General features: G+C 49.8%; 1 protein-coding gene across 2 annotated transcripts in view; it reads left to right on the top strand.

Annotated features, from left to right (window-relative positions):
• Positions 1-1,494: 1,494 nt before the first annotated feature.
• FOXO3 (forkhead box O3) overlaps positions 1,495-14,997 on the top strand; it is a 123,165-nt gene continuing 109,662 nt past the window's right edge. The window contains exons 1-2 of one of the 2 annotated variants that reach the window (XM_041767850.1): positions 1,495-1,704; positions 2,828-3,609. In XM_041767850.1, the coding sequence (XP_041623784.1) occupies positions 2,992-3,609 (618 nt within the window). In that variant the 5' untranslated portion in view covers positions 1,495-1,704; positions 2,828-2,991. Of the gene's footprint in view, positions 1,705-2,392; positions 2,693-2,827; positions 3,610-14,997 lie in introns of those variants that run through there. The other variant, XM_041767840.1, reaches the window with a different exon arrangement.

Raw genomic sequence — 14,997 nt, 5'->3', positions numbered from 1 at the left:
CTCCTCCCTCCCCTCCTTTCTTCCTTAGAATTTTACTCGATTGTTTATTATTTGCTGGGGGGGCGGGGGCGGGGGGCGGAGAGGGGCGTCTGGGCCTGGAGACTGGTGGCCGCGGCCAGTCAGCGCGCGGCGTGGCTTGACGAGTAGGCGGCGCAGCGAATGGGGACGCGGCGCAGGGCTCCGCGGTCACGCGCGTGGGGCCACAATGACATCATCTGTTTGTACGCGTCGAACTAGCTTGGTGCAGGGGCGGGGCGGCGCGTCACTGGAGTGGCGGGCCCTGCGCAAAGCCCGGAGCCTGGAGTGCGCGGGGTGGGCGGACTCCTGAGCGCCCGGGGCTGGACCTTTTTGTGTATTGGGTTGTTGTGGAGCGAGCTCCAGACTCCGAGGTGTCGCCAGGGACTTAGAAGGATTTAAGGGGGGTGGGGATGGAGGGGTGAGGGGGGGAGAAAGAAATAAAGAGGGAGGGGCGAGGGGAGGAAGATATTTATGGAGCAGAGCGAACAGACTTTCGGTGCGCGTGTCGCACGTAGCGCATTCTTGGTGCACAAACGAACAATTTATAGGCAGCGAAGGTAGTAGGGTTAGGACTTGTGGAGATGCTTTTCTAAACCTAAAGAAGTATCTTCTCCAAAAACTCAAAAAAAAAAAAAAAAAAAAGCCCAATGAGCCGTTCTGGAGTCATTTGCAAAGTTAGGATCCAATTGTTTCCCATTCACAATTGCACGAAATCGGCTCTTCGGTTGAGGAGCGGGGAATAACGTGCGTTTCTCCTGAGTTAGTTACACTTCTCCCCCCCACCCCCGCCCCCCGCATCTGCGATGAAATCCACGAAAAGTGAGACCCCGCCGCGTCTGGGAGGGCGCTGCGAGGGCAGGGGCTCGGCTGCCCGATGGAGCCCCGGGGGCCCCGCCGCCCCCGCTCGGCACTGTGCTCGCCGTGTCCCGCTCCCCGCCATCTGCGGGCAGCCCTTCCCTCGGCGGTTGCGCGGTGTCCGATTCTAGCGGGGACCCCGGCAGCAGGGCGGCCGCAGAGCCGCGCGCACGGACGCGCCCGCCGGGGACCCCCCGGTGCCAGGCGCCCTGCCCCGAGGCTCCGTGGCCACGCGCCGGCGCCGGGCGGGCGTCCGGGGCTCCGCCGCCCCCTCCCTCTCGCGGGGCCCAGCGCCGCGCTTTGTTGTCGTCGAGGCTCCCGGGAGGGAGGAGGAGGAGGAGGAGGAGGAGCAGCAGGAGCAGGAGCCCGGCGGCGGGGGCTGCGGGAGCCCGCCTGGTCCCGGCCCGCCGCGCGCTCCCCGACACCCACGCCCGCAGCCCCGCGGAGCCCGGCCGCGCAGGCGCGCGCGCGAGCTCCCGGCCACACACACACGCACACCCGCGCGCACCCAGCACACCCGGCCCGGCGCCCAGCCCTCCCCCTGGGCGGGGACCCGCCCGCCGTCAGCCTAGGTTGAGGCGCCCTGCGTGTGTCTATAACTTTGTGCTGCTGCCGCGGCCGCCCAGCTCGTGCAGGGGAGGAGGAGGAGGAGGAATGTGCCAGGCGGCGGCGCGCAGGCTGACAGGCGGGTCCTCGGGCGGGCTGCGGCGGCGGCGGCGGCGGCCGGAGCGCCTCTCGGTGGCCGGGGCTGCGCGCCCCCTCCTCGCCGCGCCCCGGGCCCGCGCGGAGCCGTGCGTCCTGCCCCCTCGTCCCTGAAGGGAAGCAACCGAGGTAGGCGCCGGAGCTGTGCAGCGGGGCGGTCGCCTTCCCGGTGACTCCGGATCTGCTTCCGAGCCGGGCCAGGCGCTTCCCTTTCCCTCCCCGTGACTCGCTGTGCGCGCCCCCTTCCCTCCCGCTAGTGTTTTTAAAGGACTTGAGTGAAGGGGGGAAAACTGTCAAGATGGCAGCAGCGGGAGCGAGGAGGTGATGAACGTGCGGGTCCGGGTTTTCTGGCAGCCCAGCCCGGGAGACTTGGCGCTTCCTGACCTGTTGGAAGATTTACGTCCCGACCCTGCCCGGGAAGGGGGGTGGGGGGGGGGGTGGAGGGTCCAACGCCCGCCCGCAAACCGAAGCACACAAAACCCCAAAGTGGTCGTTCCCGCTGGGCTCGACCCTTTGCAAACACCCGCCGAGCCGCTGCGCCCCCGCCCCGCCCCGCCCCTACCCCCACCCCCGGTCCTCCCCTCCTCGCTTCCCGTCTGGTCTTTTTTTTTTTTTTTTTTTTTTTTTCTGGAAGTGACAAGAGCCCGTCCGCGCCCGGACCCACGTTCGTCCTCCTGGCCCCGCGCCGCCCCCCGGGGCCCGGGCCCCCGGCCCCCGGGCGCGGAGAGCGGAGTCCGCGGGGGGCGCGGGGGCGGCGGGCGCGGGGCGCGGGGCGCGGGGCGCGGGGCGGAGCGGAAGGCGCCGCGGGAAGCGCCCGCGCGGGGCCCGAGCGAAACATAAACAAACGCACGCCCGCCCCGGCTCGGACCGCGGCTCCGCTGCGCCGGCCCCGGCCGCTGCCCGCTTTAAAGGCGCGGCCCGCGCCCCTCCCCCGCCCCGCCCCTCCCCCCTCCCCGCCCCGCCACCTCGCCCGGGAGAGACCTGCCGAGCCGGCGGCCCCGGCGGCGGCGGGGGGAGGGGGCTGCCCCGCGCGAGCGCGTCCATTCGCTCCCGGCTCCCCGCGGCCTGGCAGGGGGCGGTGTCTGCTGCGCCAGGTTCGCGGGACGCACGTCTCCAGGTCTGCCCGTGCCCGGGAGGCGGCGGCGGCGGCGGCGGGCGCGGAGGGCCGAGGGGCCGAGGGGCCGAGGGGCCGAGGGCTGGGCTGGGCTGGGCTGCCGCCGGGTAACCAACTCTCTCCTCCGTGCTTCCCCAGGCGGCGGCAGGAGCGGCAGCGGCTCCCGGGAGCCCGAGCCTGCGCGGCGCCCCCGGGCCTCCCCCGCCGCACCCCGCCCCGGCGCGAGAGCGGAGCGCGAGAGCCCGAGAGCCCGAGAGCCCGAGCGCCCGAGAGCCCGAGCCGCGGGCGGGCGGGCGGGGAAGATGGCAGAGGCGCCGGCCTCCCCGGGCCCGCTGTCCCCGCTCGAAGTGGAGCTGGACCCCGAGTTCGAGCCCCAGAGCCGGCCGCGCTCCTGTACGTGGCCCCTGCAGAGGCCAGAGCTGCAGGGGAGCCCGGCCAAGCCCTCGGGGGAGGCGGCCGCCGACTCGATGATCCCCGAGGAGGACGACGACGACGACGACGAGGACGGCGGCGGGAGGGCCGGCTCGGCCATGGCGCTCGGCGGCGGCGGGGCCGGCGCGCTGGGCTCGGGGCTGCTCCTCGAGGACGCGGCCCGGCTGCGGGCGCCCGGGGGGCAGGACCCCGGGGCCGGGCCGGGCCCCGCGGCGGGCGCGCCGAGCGGGGGCACCCAGGCGCCGCCGCAGCCTCCGCAGGCGCTGGCCCCGCCGCAGCCGGGGGCGGCCGGGGGCTCGGGGCAGCCGAGGAAGTGCTCGTCGCGGCGGAACGCCTGGGGCAACCTGTCCTACGCCGACCTCATCACTCGCGCCATCGAGAGCTCGCCCGACAAACGGCTCACTCTGTCCCAGATCTACGAGTGGATGGTGCGCTGCGTGCCCTACTTCAAGGATAAGGGCGACAGCAACAGCTCGGCGGGGTGGAAGGTGCGTACCCACCTCGGGCGGGCGGCCGCACCCGCCGGGCCTCTGCGCAGGGCGGCGCGCGCCTGCATCCCGCGGAGCGCGCCCGCGGGCGCCGGGGAGGGGTTGGAGCGCGAGCCTCCGCCGTGAGGCTTCGGGGGAACCCGTGTGACCCCCCCCCTCCCCTCCCCTCCCCTCCCCGGAGGAGGGGAACCTGGGGTCGGCCGCGGGGGGTGGGGCGGGGAGAGGAGGCGCCCCCCCACCCCGGGGAGGCCTCGGGCTTGGCCAGGTGAGGAGGAGGAGGAGGAGGAGGAGAGGGGGCGAGGGATGCCGGCGAGGGAAGGACCGGCGGACGGCAGAGCCTTGGCTGGATCCCCGGGACGGCACGGAGGAGGTAGGTCTGCGGCCAACTTCGAAGCAGGAATCACCGTCGTGGGGATGCGGGGAAGGCCCCGCGGGTGCAGCGAGAGGACGTGGGGGAGTGCTTGGGGCTCCTCCGGGGAAGGGGATGGATTTGTGCTTTGCAGGGCATGGTCGTCGTGGGTAGAGCTGCATGAGAAAAAAAAGCCCTTGCGTCGAAGTTTCTGGCTTGTGGGTGTTGGTTCCCGCAGGCGCAGCGATCCCATTAAAAAAAGCAGTGGTTGCAAACCTTTTTTTTTTTTTTTTTTTCCCCCCCCCCTGGCTGCCTTTCTTTCTTTCTTTCTTTCTTTCTTTCGGTTGCCTGTGTGGACACCTTTACTCCTTAGAGATGTTTCTGCAGTAAACCTGCCCCCCCCCCCGCCCCCCAACTTGGGATGTTTCGAGTCCCGGAGCGGGCCAGCCCGGCCACCTGAAGGAGGACTGGCCACACCTGCTGCTCCCGCCGAGGCCTGGACTCCCCGCGCGGTTTGAGGCCCGGTCCAGGTGTGGAGGGCTGAGGCCTGGAGCTTCACCTAGGCCTTTGGGAGGGAGGTGTGGTGGCGGGGCTGGGTCATAATGGCTTCTGCCTATAAATGAGCCAGAAGAGAGGCTCTCTACTGTTCCTTTTCAGCCTCTCGGGGCACTGGACACGTGGTAGGGAGAGAGGTGTGGAAAGGCCTATGATGTAATGACTTCCTGCAGTTGGGCATCCAAACAGATTAACTCCTGTGCCCCTGCTGGGCTGCTGATACCCGGCTGCTTTGCTCTCCCTGGCACCTCATCCTCCTGGCCTCTTTCCCCAAGACGTGAATGTGTCAGTACCAGGCAGAAGGGTGCTTGCAGTTGGAGATACATATGGCTTATCAGTTGCTTCTCTTTGCAAGTTAGCTTTTTTTTTTTTTTTTTTTTTTTTAATTAATGAGGTAGTTCCTTCCTCATTTTGTCCTTTCCTTACTGTCTTTGGGGAGCCCTGTATCTTCTTGGGTTCCAGTAGGTGTGTTCAGTAAGAATAATTTAATCTTGGTGGAGCACTGGAGAGAAACCTATATGTGAAAAAACTGAAGAATTTTGTGTATTGTCTTCATTTCCTTAAAAAAAAAAAAAAAAACCCCAAAACAAAACCCTTACAAAGTATCTGTTTTGGTTTTATAAAATTTCGTATTGGCTAGTATTGGAGAGGACTTGCCGAGATACGTTAAAAGCAAAACTGTGCTTTAAAATTATTCCACATATCTGTCCCCTTTCCTTTAACAAATGCTGACATTATGAATCTTACATTTGCTCTAATTTTACAGCTTTGCAAAGGAATGCCAGTTGTGTGATATGAGGGCCATTTACAGAAAGCTTGAGAGTGAATAGCATTTCGAGGAAGTGCTACTGTGATATCTTTTAAAACAGAGTTTCAAAGTGAATAGCAAGGGTTAATCTCAGGGTACAGCATCAGAAAGGGGGGAGTTGCAGGATCTAAGAAAATGGATATAGGGGTTTGGACTATTTTTCAAATTTCTCAACTTGAAATTAGTCCTGTATATTTTGAGTTTGCTGCAGAGAACTGCTAGTTATAAAGTTAATGTTGGAGGGGTTTTCACTCTTCTCTGATTTTTAAGTGTATGCAAGTAGTTCATAATCTTGCAAATAACATCTGTTATTGTATTTAGAGTTAAATAACATTTTTTTTTTAAGATCTAGGTGAGAAAGTAGTATTATCAAAAGTAGCCTTGAAACGTAACTCGGTTAATTATATTTTCATGTAGCTTGCAGGACTTCCAGTAGAGATTTTAGGCCTCATCATAAACTTCGTGGTTTTATGACCTTAACCTTTTTCTGTCTCATGGTTTCTTTTTCCTTCTCTGCTATCTCATTTCTCTCTCTCTCTCTCTCTCTCTCTCTCTCTCTTTTTTTGTTGAAATATAGTCAACATAGGATGTTAAATTAGTTTCCATTTCATCTCTCTTTAAGACTTGTGAAATATTGTAAATTTAAACTCAAGTTTTAATGTGTTTAATACAGGACATAAAGTAAAATATTCCTATATTTTATGTAATAAGATTTTACGTTAGTTCTATTTCTGAGTATCACATGGCAACTAATCCTTGAAGAGTATGGAGATATAATTTAGTTAAAGAGTTTTTGTAAGATGACCTTCATCAAAAGATGCACCCATGCAGGGACTTCCAAATCTTTGATGATGGAGAAAGCTCTTTGAAACTGGGGCTGGTTTCATATTCCGATTATGACTAATAGCCAACCTTTTTGTGTGTGTGTGTGTGTGTGTGTGCGCTTGTGGTTTAGTGGGGGTGGAAGAAGAGGGAAAAGGGAGAGGTCAGGAGCTAATTGTGACCCATTTCCAGGCGTCCAAGTTTCAGGAGTCGATTCCTATCATGATTAGTCATTTTGAGAACACGCATGTACATTTAAACCACACTGCTTTCATTCTGAGTTAGGCATTAGGGTTTTAAACTTCTTAAAATGTCTAGAAGTCAGGTTGACTTCTCTTAGTCCTGTGTGCACATAGGCACAGAATGCAGGCTTACACCTTACTTCTTTTGTGGGTTTTTCGGCTATTGCATTATGAGATCCTGTCACCAGAATTATCACCCTAAGATTAGAGAATAAACGAATTACGAAAGAGGCCTTGGAGATCAGAATCAGGACTAGCAGTCTGCAGCCCTGGTTGCATATTAGAATCGCCTGGGAGCTTTTAAAAACTACCAGTACCCAGAGAATCGGTTTTAATTGGTTTGGTCTCCGGCTTAGCATTGGTGTTACTTTTGTGTTCTGTTTTGTTATTGTTTTTTAAGTTTCTCGGGTTATTCTAATAACCTCTAATAGCCAGGATGAGGTTTGCTGAGATAGTTCAGCTTCCTTATTTTATAGGTGAAGAACATGATTCTTCAAGGTAAGGACTTCTCTAAGATCACACAGCTAGTTAGTGGAGAGGTAGTTAGTTGCTGCAGTTCTGCACACTATTTCTTTAAATCGACCTATTCTAAAGGTTTTTTTTTTTTTCTTTTTACTAAGTAATAAGTAGTCTTACATAAGTAGATGATGTTTTCCTGAAAAGCGTATTTGCCTCTCAATCTAAAAATGTCTTGGTTATTAGTTTAGCATCAGAAAGACATGAATACTGATGCAGGCTGAGTGGGTTGATCACGTTTGTACAGCTACCCCGCGTCTATCAGTATGGGTACTGAGGAACTATGAAGTGATAAAGGTGGCAGAAAGAGTTTGAACAAAAGGAGGAAGTTCTTGGTTAACTTAGGTTTGTCAGATGCATATTGTGCCAGAGAGAAAGGTGATGGCTATCTCACAGGTTCCCTTACCTCAGGCATTAAAGTAAGAAACGAACAGTCAGATGTGGTTAAGAGGGGAAAAGGTTACATTTCCTTTAATTCGGACTCAGCTTGCTTGGCGCTGCACCACCCATAATTAAACTGGTATGTTGTCTCGGGTCCTTCTGTCGTGGGACAGACCTCTAGGACTCCAGGGTTTTCGGTCTATTTATCCCTCTTCACCCACTCACACCCCACACACCTGCATCTCCCAGGGGGGTTAGAACATGGTTATATTAGGCAGTCATGAGTTTCTGTGCTCGTTCTCACAGTTTCACAAATGTAGGATCTGGTGTGTGTGTGTGTGTGTGTGTGTGTGTGTGACGACCTCTGCTGCTGCTGCTGCTGCTGTGGAGGTAAGTGTGTAAGAGAGTGTGTTGTGTTTCATGTGACAATGTGGGCTCTTACAGCTTCTTCCCAGGGTAAAAAGATGAGGGCCCACCTGCCACATAATGCCTGTTGATGTCCTCCCTGTTCTAGTTCTTTAGATTCATGCATCCAGCTCCTTCCCAACATACTGTATTAAGAAAATGATGTTTTAACTGCTACTAAGTTGTGATAATTCCACGTTGGCTTGTAATTTTGGCCCCAGTCACCTTTTGGAGTAAGTCCCCAAAGGGCCAGTTACGGCCGTGTGTCAGGAATCTGTCTTCTGCTTGGCCCGTGTTGCCAAAATGCTGTTTTGTAATTTCCTTTGGCAGTACTGTCTTCGTCAGTGATTCTCGACGAATATACTTCCTCTTCCTACAGCAGCAGTACACTAGGGGGACTGTTTTTCCTCTTTTTCAAAGCTGTGTCATCGACCTACGAAGTGAAGAAATTAGCCCTTTTAAACTTTGATCTGTGAGCCCTATGTAGCAGAGACTCTTTAGAAAAGAAGCTAAGTGTTTGTTTTGATATGTTTATCTCCGTCTTAGAAAATGAAATGAAACTATGCAGACTTATTTTTAGGAGATTTTAGGAGGGTTCTATTTTAAGAGAATGACACCATAGAAGAACATCTTGTAGTTAAACTTTTAATACGTGTGATTCTTACTTAAAACCTGCAAGATATTTTTATTTGGGAAATTAATGAAGAGTCCTTGTCCCACTGAAAAGTCATTTATTTGGTCTGGAAAAAGTTTAGCAAACACTGTCCGTCCAAAGATCTTCATAAAAATGCAAAGGTAAGACTGCTTACCAGGTTAGATTCCCAGGGCTAAAGAGAATATGGAATTTGTTTTTGTATCTTACCCATCTTGCCTGTAGGGAACAGCCTTGATCCTATTCTTGATTCCTCATTTTTCTCCTGATCTTTCTCTGTATCACAAATTAAAGGGTCCTGAAGTAGCACTTTGGCTTTTTGCTGCTATAGGAGGAGCCTGGAATGACATATATAGGTGAATTTTATGTGTGTGTGTGTGTGTGTGTATATGTATATATACGTATATGTGTATAAATTATTTAGCTGGATACAGTAAGTGACTATTGGATTAGGAAGAGAAAAAAACTTTTTACATATTTTCATCACATGCCATTTTATTCATTCAGCAAATATTTATTAAAGGTTTACCATTCACCGGGCATTCAGCTTGGCCTCAGGGATATAGTAGTAGCACAAGGCAGATAAGGTTCCAGTCCACAGGATTCAGGTTCTATTGGAGGAAGACAGAAAATAAATATGCAAATCTGTGTTCTGTGAATTTGTCGTTGTTGTTCGTTCTCTTTGCCTTTTTTCATATCTGTACTTCTGCTTTCCTCGACACTTCAGGTCTCTGCAGAAGTTACTGACAAAAGGCAAAGTTGGTGAACTCTGGCTTGGAGCTGCTTTTTAATTCTCTGCAGATCATTTTCAGCTTGCTTTAGAGATGCAAGATAGCTATAGCGTGGCTCTTGTAGTTTGGGTCTGTTTGGGAGAAGCTGGGGCATTTCCAGGGCCACCTGGAATAGAGCACACCTGTGGTCCTAGCCTGATCTGGAGTCTCCAGTTCTGTCTTGTGGGGCCTGGTATAGGACTGGCCTCCCTCTGGAGTGGAGGTGGAGCCTTGATACAGCTGACTCATCCACATTGCTTCTTTCCTCAAATTTAGAACTAAAAGAGGTTTTAAAGATCATCCAAATACTTCATTTTACAGGTTGGGAAGCAGGACAAGAGCAGGAACCTACTGGCTCAGGAACCTACAGCTAGCAGAGATGGAGCTAAGAATGTGTCCACAGGAGCCCTAGGCACCACCGTTCCGTAGTGCCTGCTGTTAACCATTGTGGTTTCACAGCTGTTCGTGTCAGTGCCTCCGTTTCTGCAAACTCTTACTTCATTTGCTCGCCTCTGCCTCCCCTCCTCCCTCCTTTGGGCTGGCTCATGCTAGAGGAGCTGCATTGCTCTTTTAGCGTGCTCCATCATTGTTCTCAGCTAACCTTGCTGAAATAGCCATCTGCTTTAAGCCCACCCCACCATACCGTGCCCACTCCTGCCTCCCACCTATTTCTTTTGTCATTTTTCTATGACTCCTGTATATTCCCCAGGACAGGGTAAGAGCCTTCAAAGTACAGACATGTCTACCAGACAAAAACCTGTCTGATACTTGGAGCTGCTCGTTGAATCATTATGTCCTTGTTCTGTGACTCTGACACTGAAAGGAGATGATGTGATCAGGACTGAGGTGATGACATGTGTAGAGCCTTTTGGCTACTTAGAGCTATGAAATCTTGGACCTCCTCACATTAATGTTGATAGGATACAGTATAATTATGAAAGGATACTCTGCTATTCAAGGTATTTCTTGCAGTGTCTTGTTTCCGAGTGTGAGAAGTCCCTGCGAACTTCATTAGTGCCAGTCACTACCCATCACAGAAACTGAGGGAAACCTTGATCTAGGAATGACTTAGAGAAAGTTGAAATCATGTCTGTTTTCTGTGTGTGTACCCTACAGATGCTGCATCAATATGCACTGTCTGGAAAGTCACCATAGGATTGTTCAGCCTAAAATTCACTTACCTACCTCTTACAGGAGCTGTTATGTAAAACTAAGTTATCCATAATGTTCTGCATTTGGAGGCAGAAGTCCCAGAGGTACTTGAAGTTTTATATCCATGGATTGGAAAAAGAAAGTCACATATGAAGGAGGAAGAGACAGCAAGCACTCTGAGGTGGATCTTTTCAGGGTCAGTCTAGCTCTTCTGAGTTTAGAGTTTTTGAAATAGGTAGGTAGGCTGTGATTGTGATAGAAGACCCCAATTCTGGGGATCCCTGGGTGGCTCAGTGGTTTAGCGCTTGCCTGCAGCCCAGGGCGTGATCCTGGAGTCCCGGGATCGAGTCCTGCATCTGGCTCCCTGCATGGAGCCTGCTTCTCCCTCTGCCTGTGTCTCTGCCCCCCTCTCTCTCTCTCTCTCATGAATAAATAAATAAAATCTTAAAAAAAAGAGAAGACCCCAATTCTGATGGCATCATTACACTGACAGACTCAGTATCTTTAACCATTTTATTCTTAACCAGAAAACCTTTATTTCTTAGTATCACAAATTCCCCAATTGGAAGAAGTCCAGTAGCAGAATACTGTGATGGATCATTCCTTGATAAAACACAGGTGTATGATTGGTGCATGTTTCCAGCTGAGCTTTTCTAGAGTGTGTCTTTCCTTCCTACTCAGGCTTTTTCTTTTGAGATTTTAATCTTGGGAATTTTTCTTCGTAGTTTTTCAGTTACTATCACAGGATAACATTATAAAGCAAATGGACTAATAACTTCCCTTATGGGCTGTGGTCCTTCTAGTAATTTGGTACTCTAATAATTGCCTCTGATGAAGAAGCCAGGTTATCTTCTAGGGGCTCAACATGTCTGGGTGTCCAGATGTAGCCTAGTTCTGCAGTGGAGAGGTGCGCACAGAACAAAGAAAGGTTGTAGCACGCTTGTAGGGGGCGAGGCTGATGCCAGAAATGACTCCTGCTCCAAACAAATGGAATGCATTAGCTTTCCTTTGGAGTAAACTTCTAATAATTCCAACAGAGATGCCTTTGGCAGTTTTTAGTAGTTGTTTTGGAATTTTTTATTTTTTTGAAGACCTCTGCATGTGTGTGTGTGTTGGAGGAGAGTCCACATCACATCTTTCATCATGTTTTAGATGTCTAGTGAAATTAATAACTTGGCTCCTGAAGCCATTGATAATTTACTTTAAATTTAGAGCCAGCAGAGGGAGTACACAAGTCTTTAAGCTCATCTCACGTATTTTTCCCCCCAGAAAGCTAAAATAATACCTTTAATAAAATAAAAGGAATTGTGTTATATAGTGCTTTCATGTAGGTTTATATTCTCATTAGAAAAGGATAATTTGGGGGAGGTGGCTGTTAAAAACCTAAGTTGGTTTTTTTTGTTTTTTTTTTTTTTTTGTTTTGTTTTTAGAGGAAACCTTGGTCTTCTGAGACCCATGGTCTACTTTTCCATTCCCAAATACTTAAATAAAAGCACTTTTAACTGAAAAATATCCTTCCCTGTCTTTCATCTTTTTTGCTGTTCCGTTCCTGATAATATATGTATTTATACTTAATACCAAAATTTTCAGAGTATGTCAAGTGTCTGGGCCAGTGGAATGTTGCTTTTTAGTGCTGTTTTGAATGGGACTTTTTTTTGTATGTGTGAAGATTTTATTTATGTTAGTGAGAGAGAGAGTGTGCGAGTGAGGGGGCAGAGGAGAGAATCTTTCAAGCAGACTTTCCGCAGAGCTTGGAGCCAATCTCAGGACTCAATTCCAAGACCCATGAGATCTGAGCTGAAACCAAGAGTTAGATGCCCAACTGACTGAGCCACTCAAGCACCCCTTAAATGGGATTTCTGATCTTTTCCAAGATTTCACAGTTTCCCACAGGTGAGAGAAAGGCAAAGGGCTCATTATTTCTAATTCAGATGGGAATTAGTCCAGTAAGGATTATAACTTCGAATTTTTTTTTAATATTTCTGTAATGTTACGATTTGTCATCTCCTTCCACTTTGCCTCATATTTTGGTGTTCGTGGTTTATTTATTTTTTAAAAGATTTATATATTTATTGGTGACCAATAAATAGAGAAGGTGACCCTGAGTGCACGTGGTAGTGGGGAGGAGCAAAAGGAGAGGGAGAGAGAAATCCCAGCATATTGCGTGCTGCTTGTGAGCCCCATCTCAAACCCAGATCACAATCTGGGCTAATACCAAGAGTCAGAAGCTTAATCAACTCAGCCACTCAGGAGACACATTTTGGTGCTTTATTTTAATTTGTGAGTTGTGGTGGATTGGATAGTATCCTCTCAAATTCATGTCCATCTGGAACCTCAAAATGTGACCTTATTTGAAAATAGGGTAAAAGGGATAATTAGTTAAAATTAAGTTATGTTGGATTAGGGTGGGCCCTAAACCCAATGTCTAACGTCCTTCTAAGGACAGGACAGCTAAATGCACTAGATGCAGAGAGGCCTGCATGAAGACTGAGGCAAAGGTTGGAGTGATGCAGTTAGCCGAGAGCACTGGGCCTTGCTGGGAGCCACCTGGAGCTAAGAAGAGGTGGGGAAGGGATCCTTCCCCCCCCCCCCCCTCCTCACTCCCGGGCCTTTAGAGGGAGTGTGGCCCTGCTGACGCCTTGGTTTTGGACTTCTAGCCTCTAGCACTGTGAGAGAATACATTTTTGTTGTTTGAAGACCCTGAATTTGTAATTTGTTATGGTAGCCTGAGGAAACAAATACAAGAGAAGAACATAAAGATACAAGAGAGGGCTGCAGATAGAGGAGAAGAATACAAAGTTTTGTTTTATTTTTATTATTAAGATATAATTGACATATAACATTGGTTTCAGGGGTACAACATACTGATTCAGTTTTTGTGTATGCAGCAAATGTTCAGCACAGCAAGCCTGCTCAGCACACACGGTTACAAATTTCTCTTTTAATTAGAGCTTTTAAGAACTTGTCTCTTATTTGATAGCTGGAAGCTTGTACCTTTCGATGACTTTCACCATTCGGCCCTCCCCCTCCAATTTTTAATCCAGATTAAAATGTTAATCATTCACAGGCTGCCTTATGATAGTTTAAATTTCTACTTCATCTTGTTGTGTGGGACAGAAGGGAGACATGAATTCACCTGATTTCCCAGTTGGAACTATTAGAACTTGTTCCCCCCTCCCATTTCTAATACATCTTGCCCCTCTCTCCTGCTCCCCCTGCCCTGCCATGCCTCTTCCCCTCCTTTCTTACTGAATTTATTACTTGGCCTGTTTTTTGGAGCTGCTGTGGACTGTGGGCTTGAGGTTTACACTGAAACCTGTGAGTTCTGGCTGAGTGCTTTGGTCTGGAGCAGTTAGTCCAAATTTGAGGGGAGAGAGGAGCCTGGGGTCCTCAGCAGAAGGATAGTGTTGAAGAAGAATCCTTTCTTCCCTGTCGTGGTTTGAGAGGATAGAACCCTATCAGGTTCATGGTCATTGATTAGGTAGTAAGGCTAATCCAGAATCTCTCTGGAGTCTCTTCAGCTCCTCTTGTGCTTGGTTTCAAAGTCCCTCACACCTGAGGCATCAGGCTCATGTCTCCTCCGTGCACTTCTATGTCCAAAAAACCAGCCATCCTGTTGAAGCATAGAACACAAAGTGGTTGTCCTCCTAGAAATAGCCGCAGACCTATAGTATTGGCATAAGAAGAGATGAACAGTGTGGGTAGTACCAAAATAGATCCATATATTGGGTTGCTTGATTTATATCAAACAGAGGAAATGATGTTGAAGAAATTGATCAAAGACATTAAATCAAGTAATTTGATGTCCGTAATGGGAAAAAAAAATGACCTTGATACCTATCTTGTACAATTTACCACTTAGTAATTGACACCACTTAGTTCATAGACATAACTGCGAAAAGAAAAAAAATATCTAAAAAAAAGTAGCAGATATTTTCTAGGTGCCTAGTAGGTGTGTAAGTCGTAAGTTCTGAAGTATTTAGGAATCAGAATTGCGCTGTTTAATCTTTTATTTCAAAATGATATTTTTGGGAAGGGTTCAGGAAAGACAGTTTGATTTTTCCAAGAAAAAGGAGTCTACACAACCACCTTTTCGTGCCTAGGTATTATAATAATTATAATAGTAGTAGCTATGATTTATTGAGCTCAGTACCAAATGCTCAGCTAGGTTTTTACATTTAATGTTGATCTTGCAAGGTAGGCCTTTAAATGTAAATCCCAATTTAAAGACAAGGAAATGATTCAAGGAACTTTTTTGGGATGTGACCTCAGCTTCTTTGACTTTTGCCTCTTCAGCTATGCTCTTCCTCCTCCTGGGGTTGCGGTTGGGACTTTGGGTTGGGTGAGGCGGGTATACATCAATAAAATTAAGTAGCTGCCATTTCATTTATTTATATTATTCATTTGGCAGGAAGGGTTGAGTTTTCATGTGTTTTTTTCAATTCAGGTAAATCTGACACATAACATTAACTTAAGGTGTATAACATGATAATTCAGTATTTGTATATATTGCAAAATGATCACCACAAAAAGTGTAGTTGACCTCTATCACCCACATAGTTACAGAATTTTTTTTTTCTTGTGGTGAGAACTTTTAAGATTTACTCTCCTGGCAACTTTCAAACCTGCACTACAACATTATTGACCAGTCACCGTGTTGTACTTTCCACTCCTGTGACTTATGATAACGGAAAGTTTGTAGTTTTAGAAAACAGCTGCCGTTTTAAGAGTTGCTT

This window comes from Vulpes lagopus, chromosome 1, assembly GCF_018345385.1.
Source record: "Vulpes lagopus strain Blue_001 chromosome 1, ASM1834538v1, whole genome shotgun sequence".
Taxonomy (NCBI): Eukaryota; Metazoa; Chordata; class Mammalia; order Carnivora; family Canidae; genus Vulpes; species Vulpes lagopus.
Note: the sequence above shows the minus strand (reverse complement) of the source record. Positions and strands in the feature narration are given on the sequence as shown.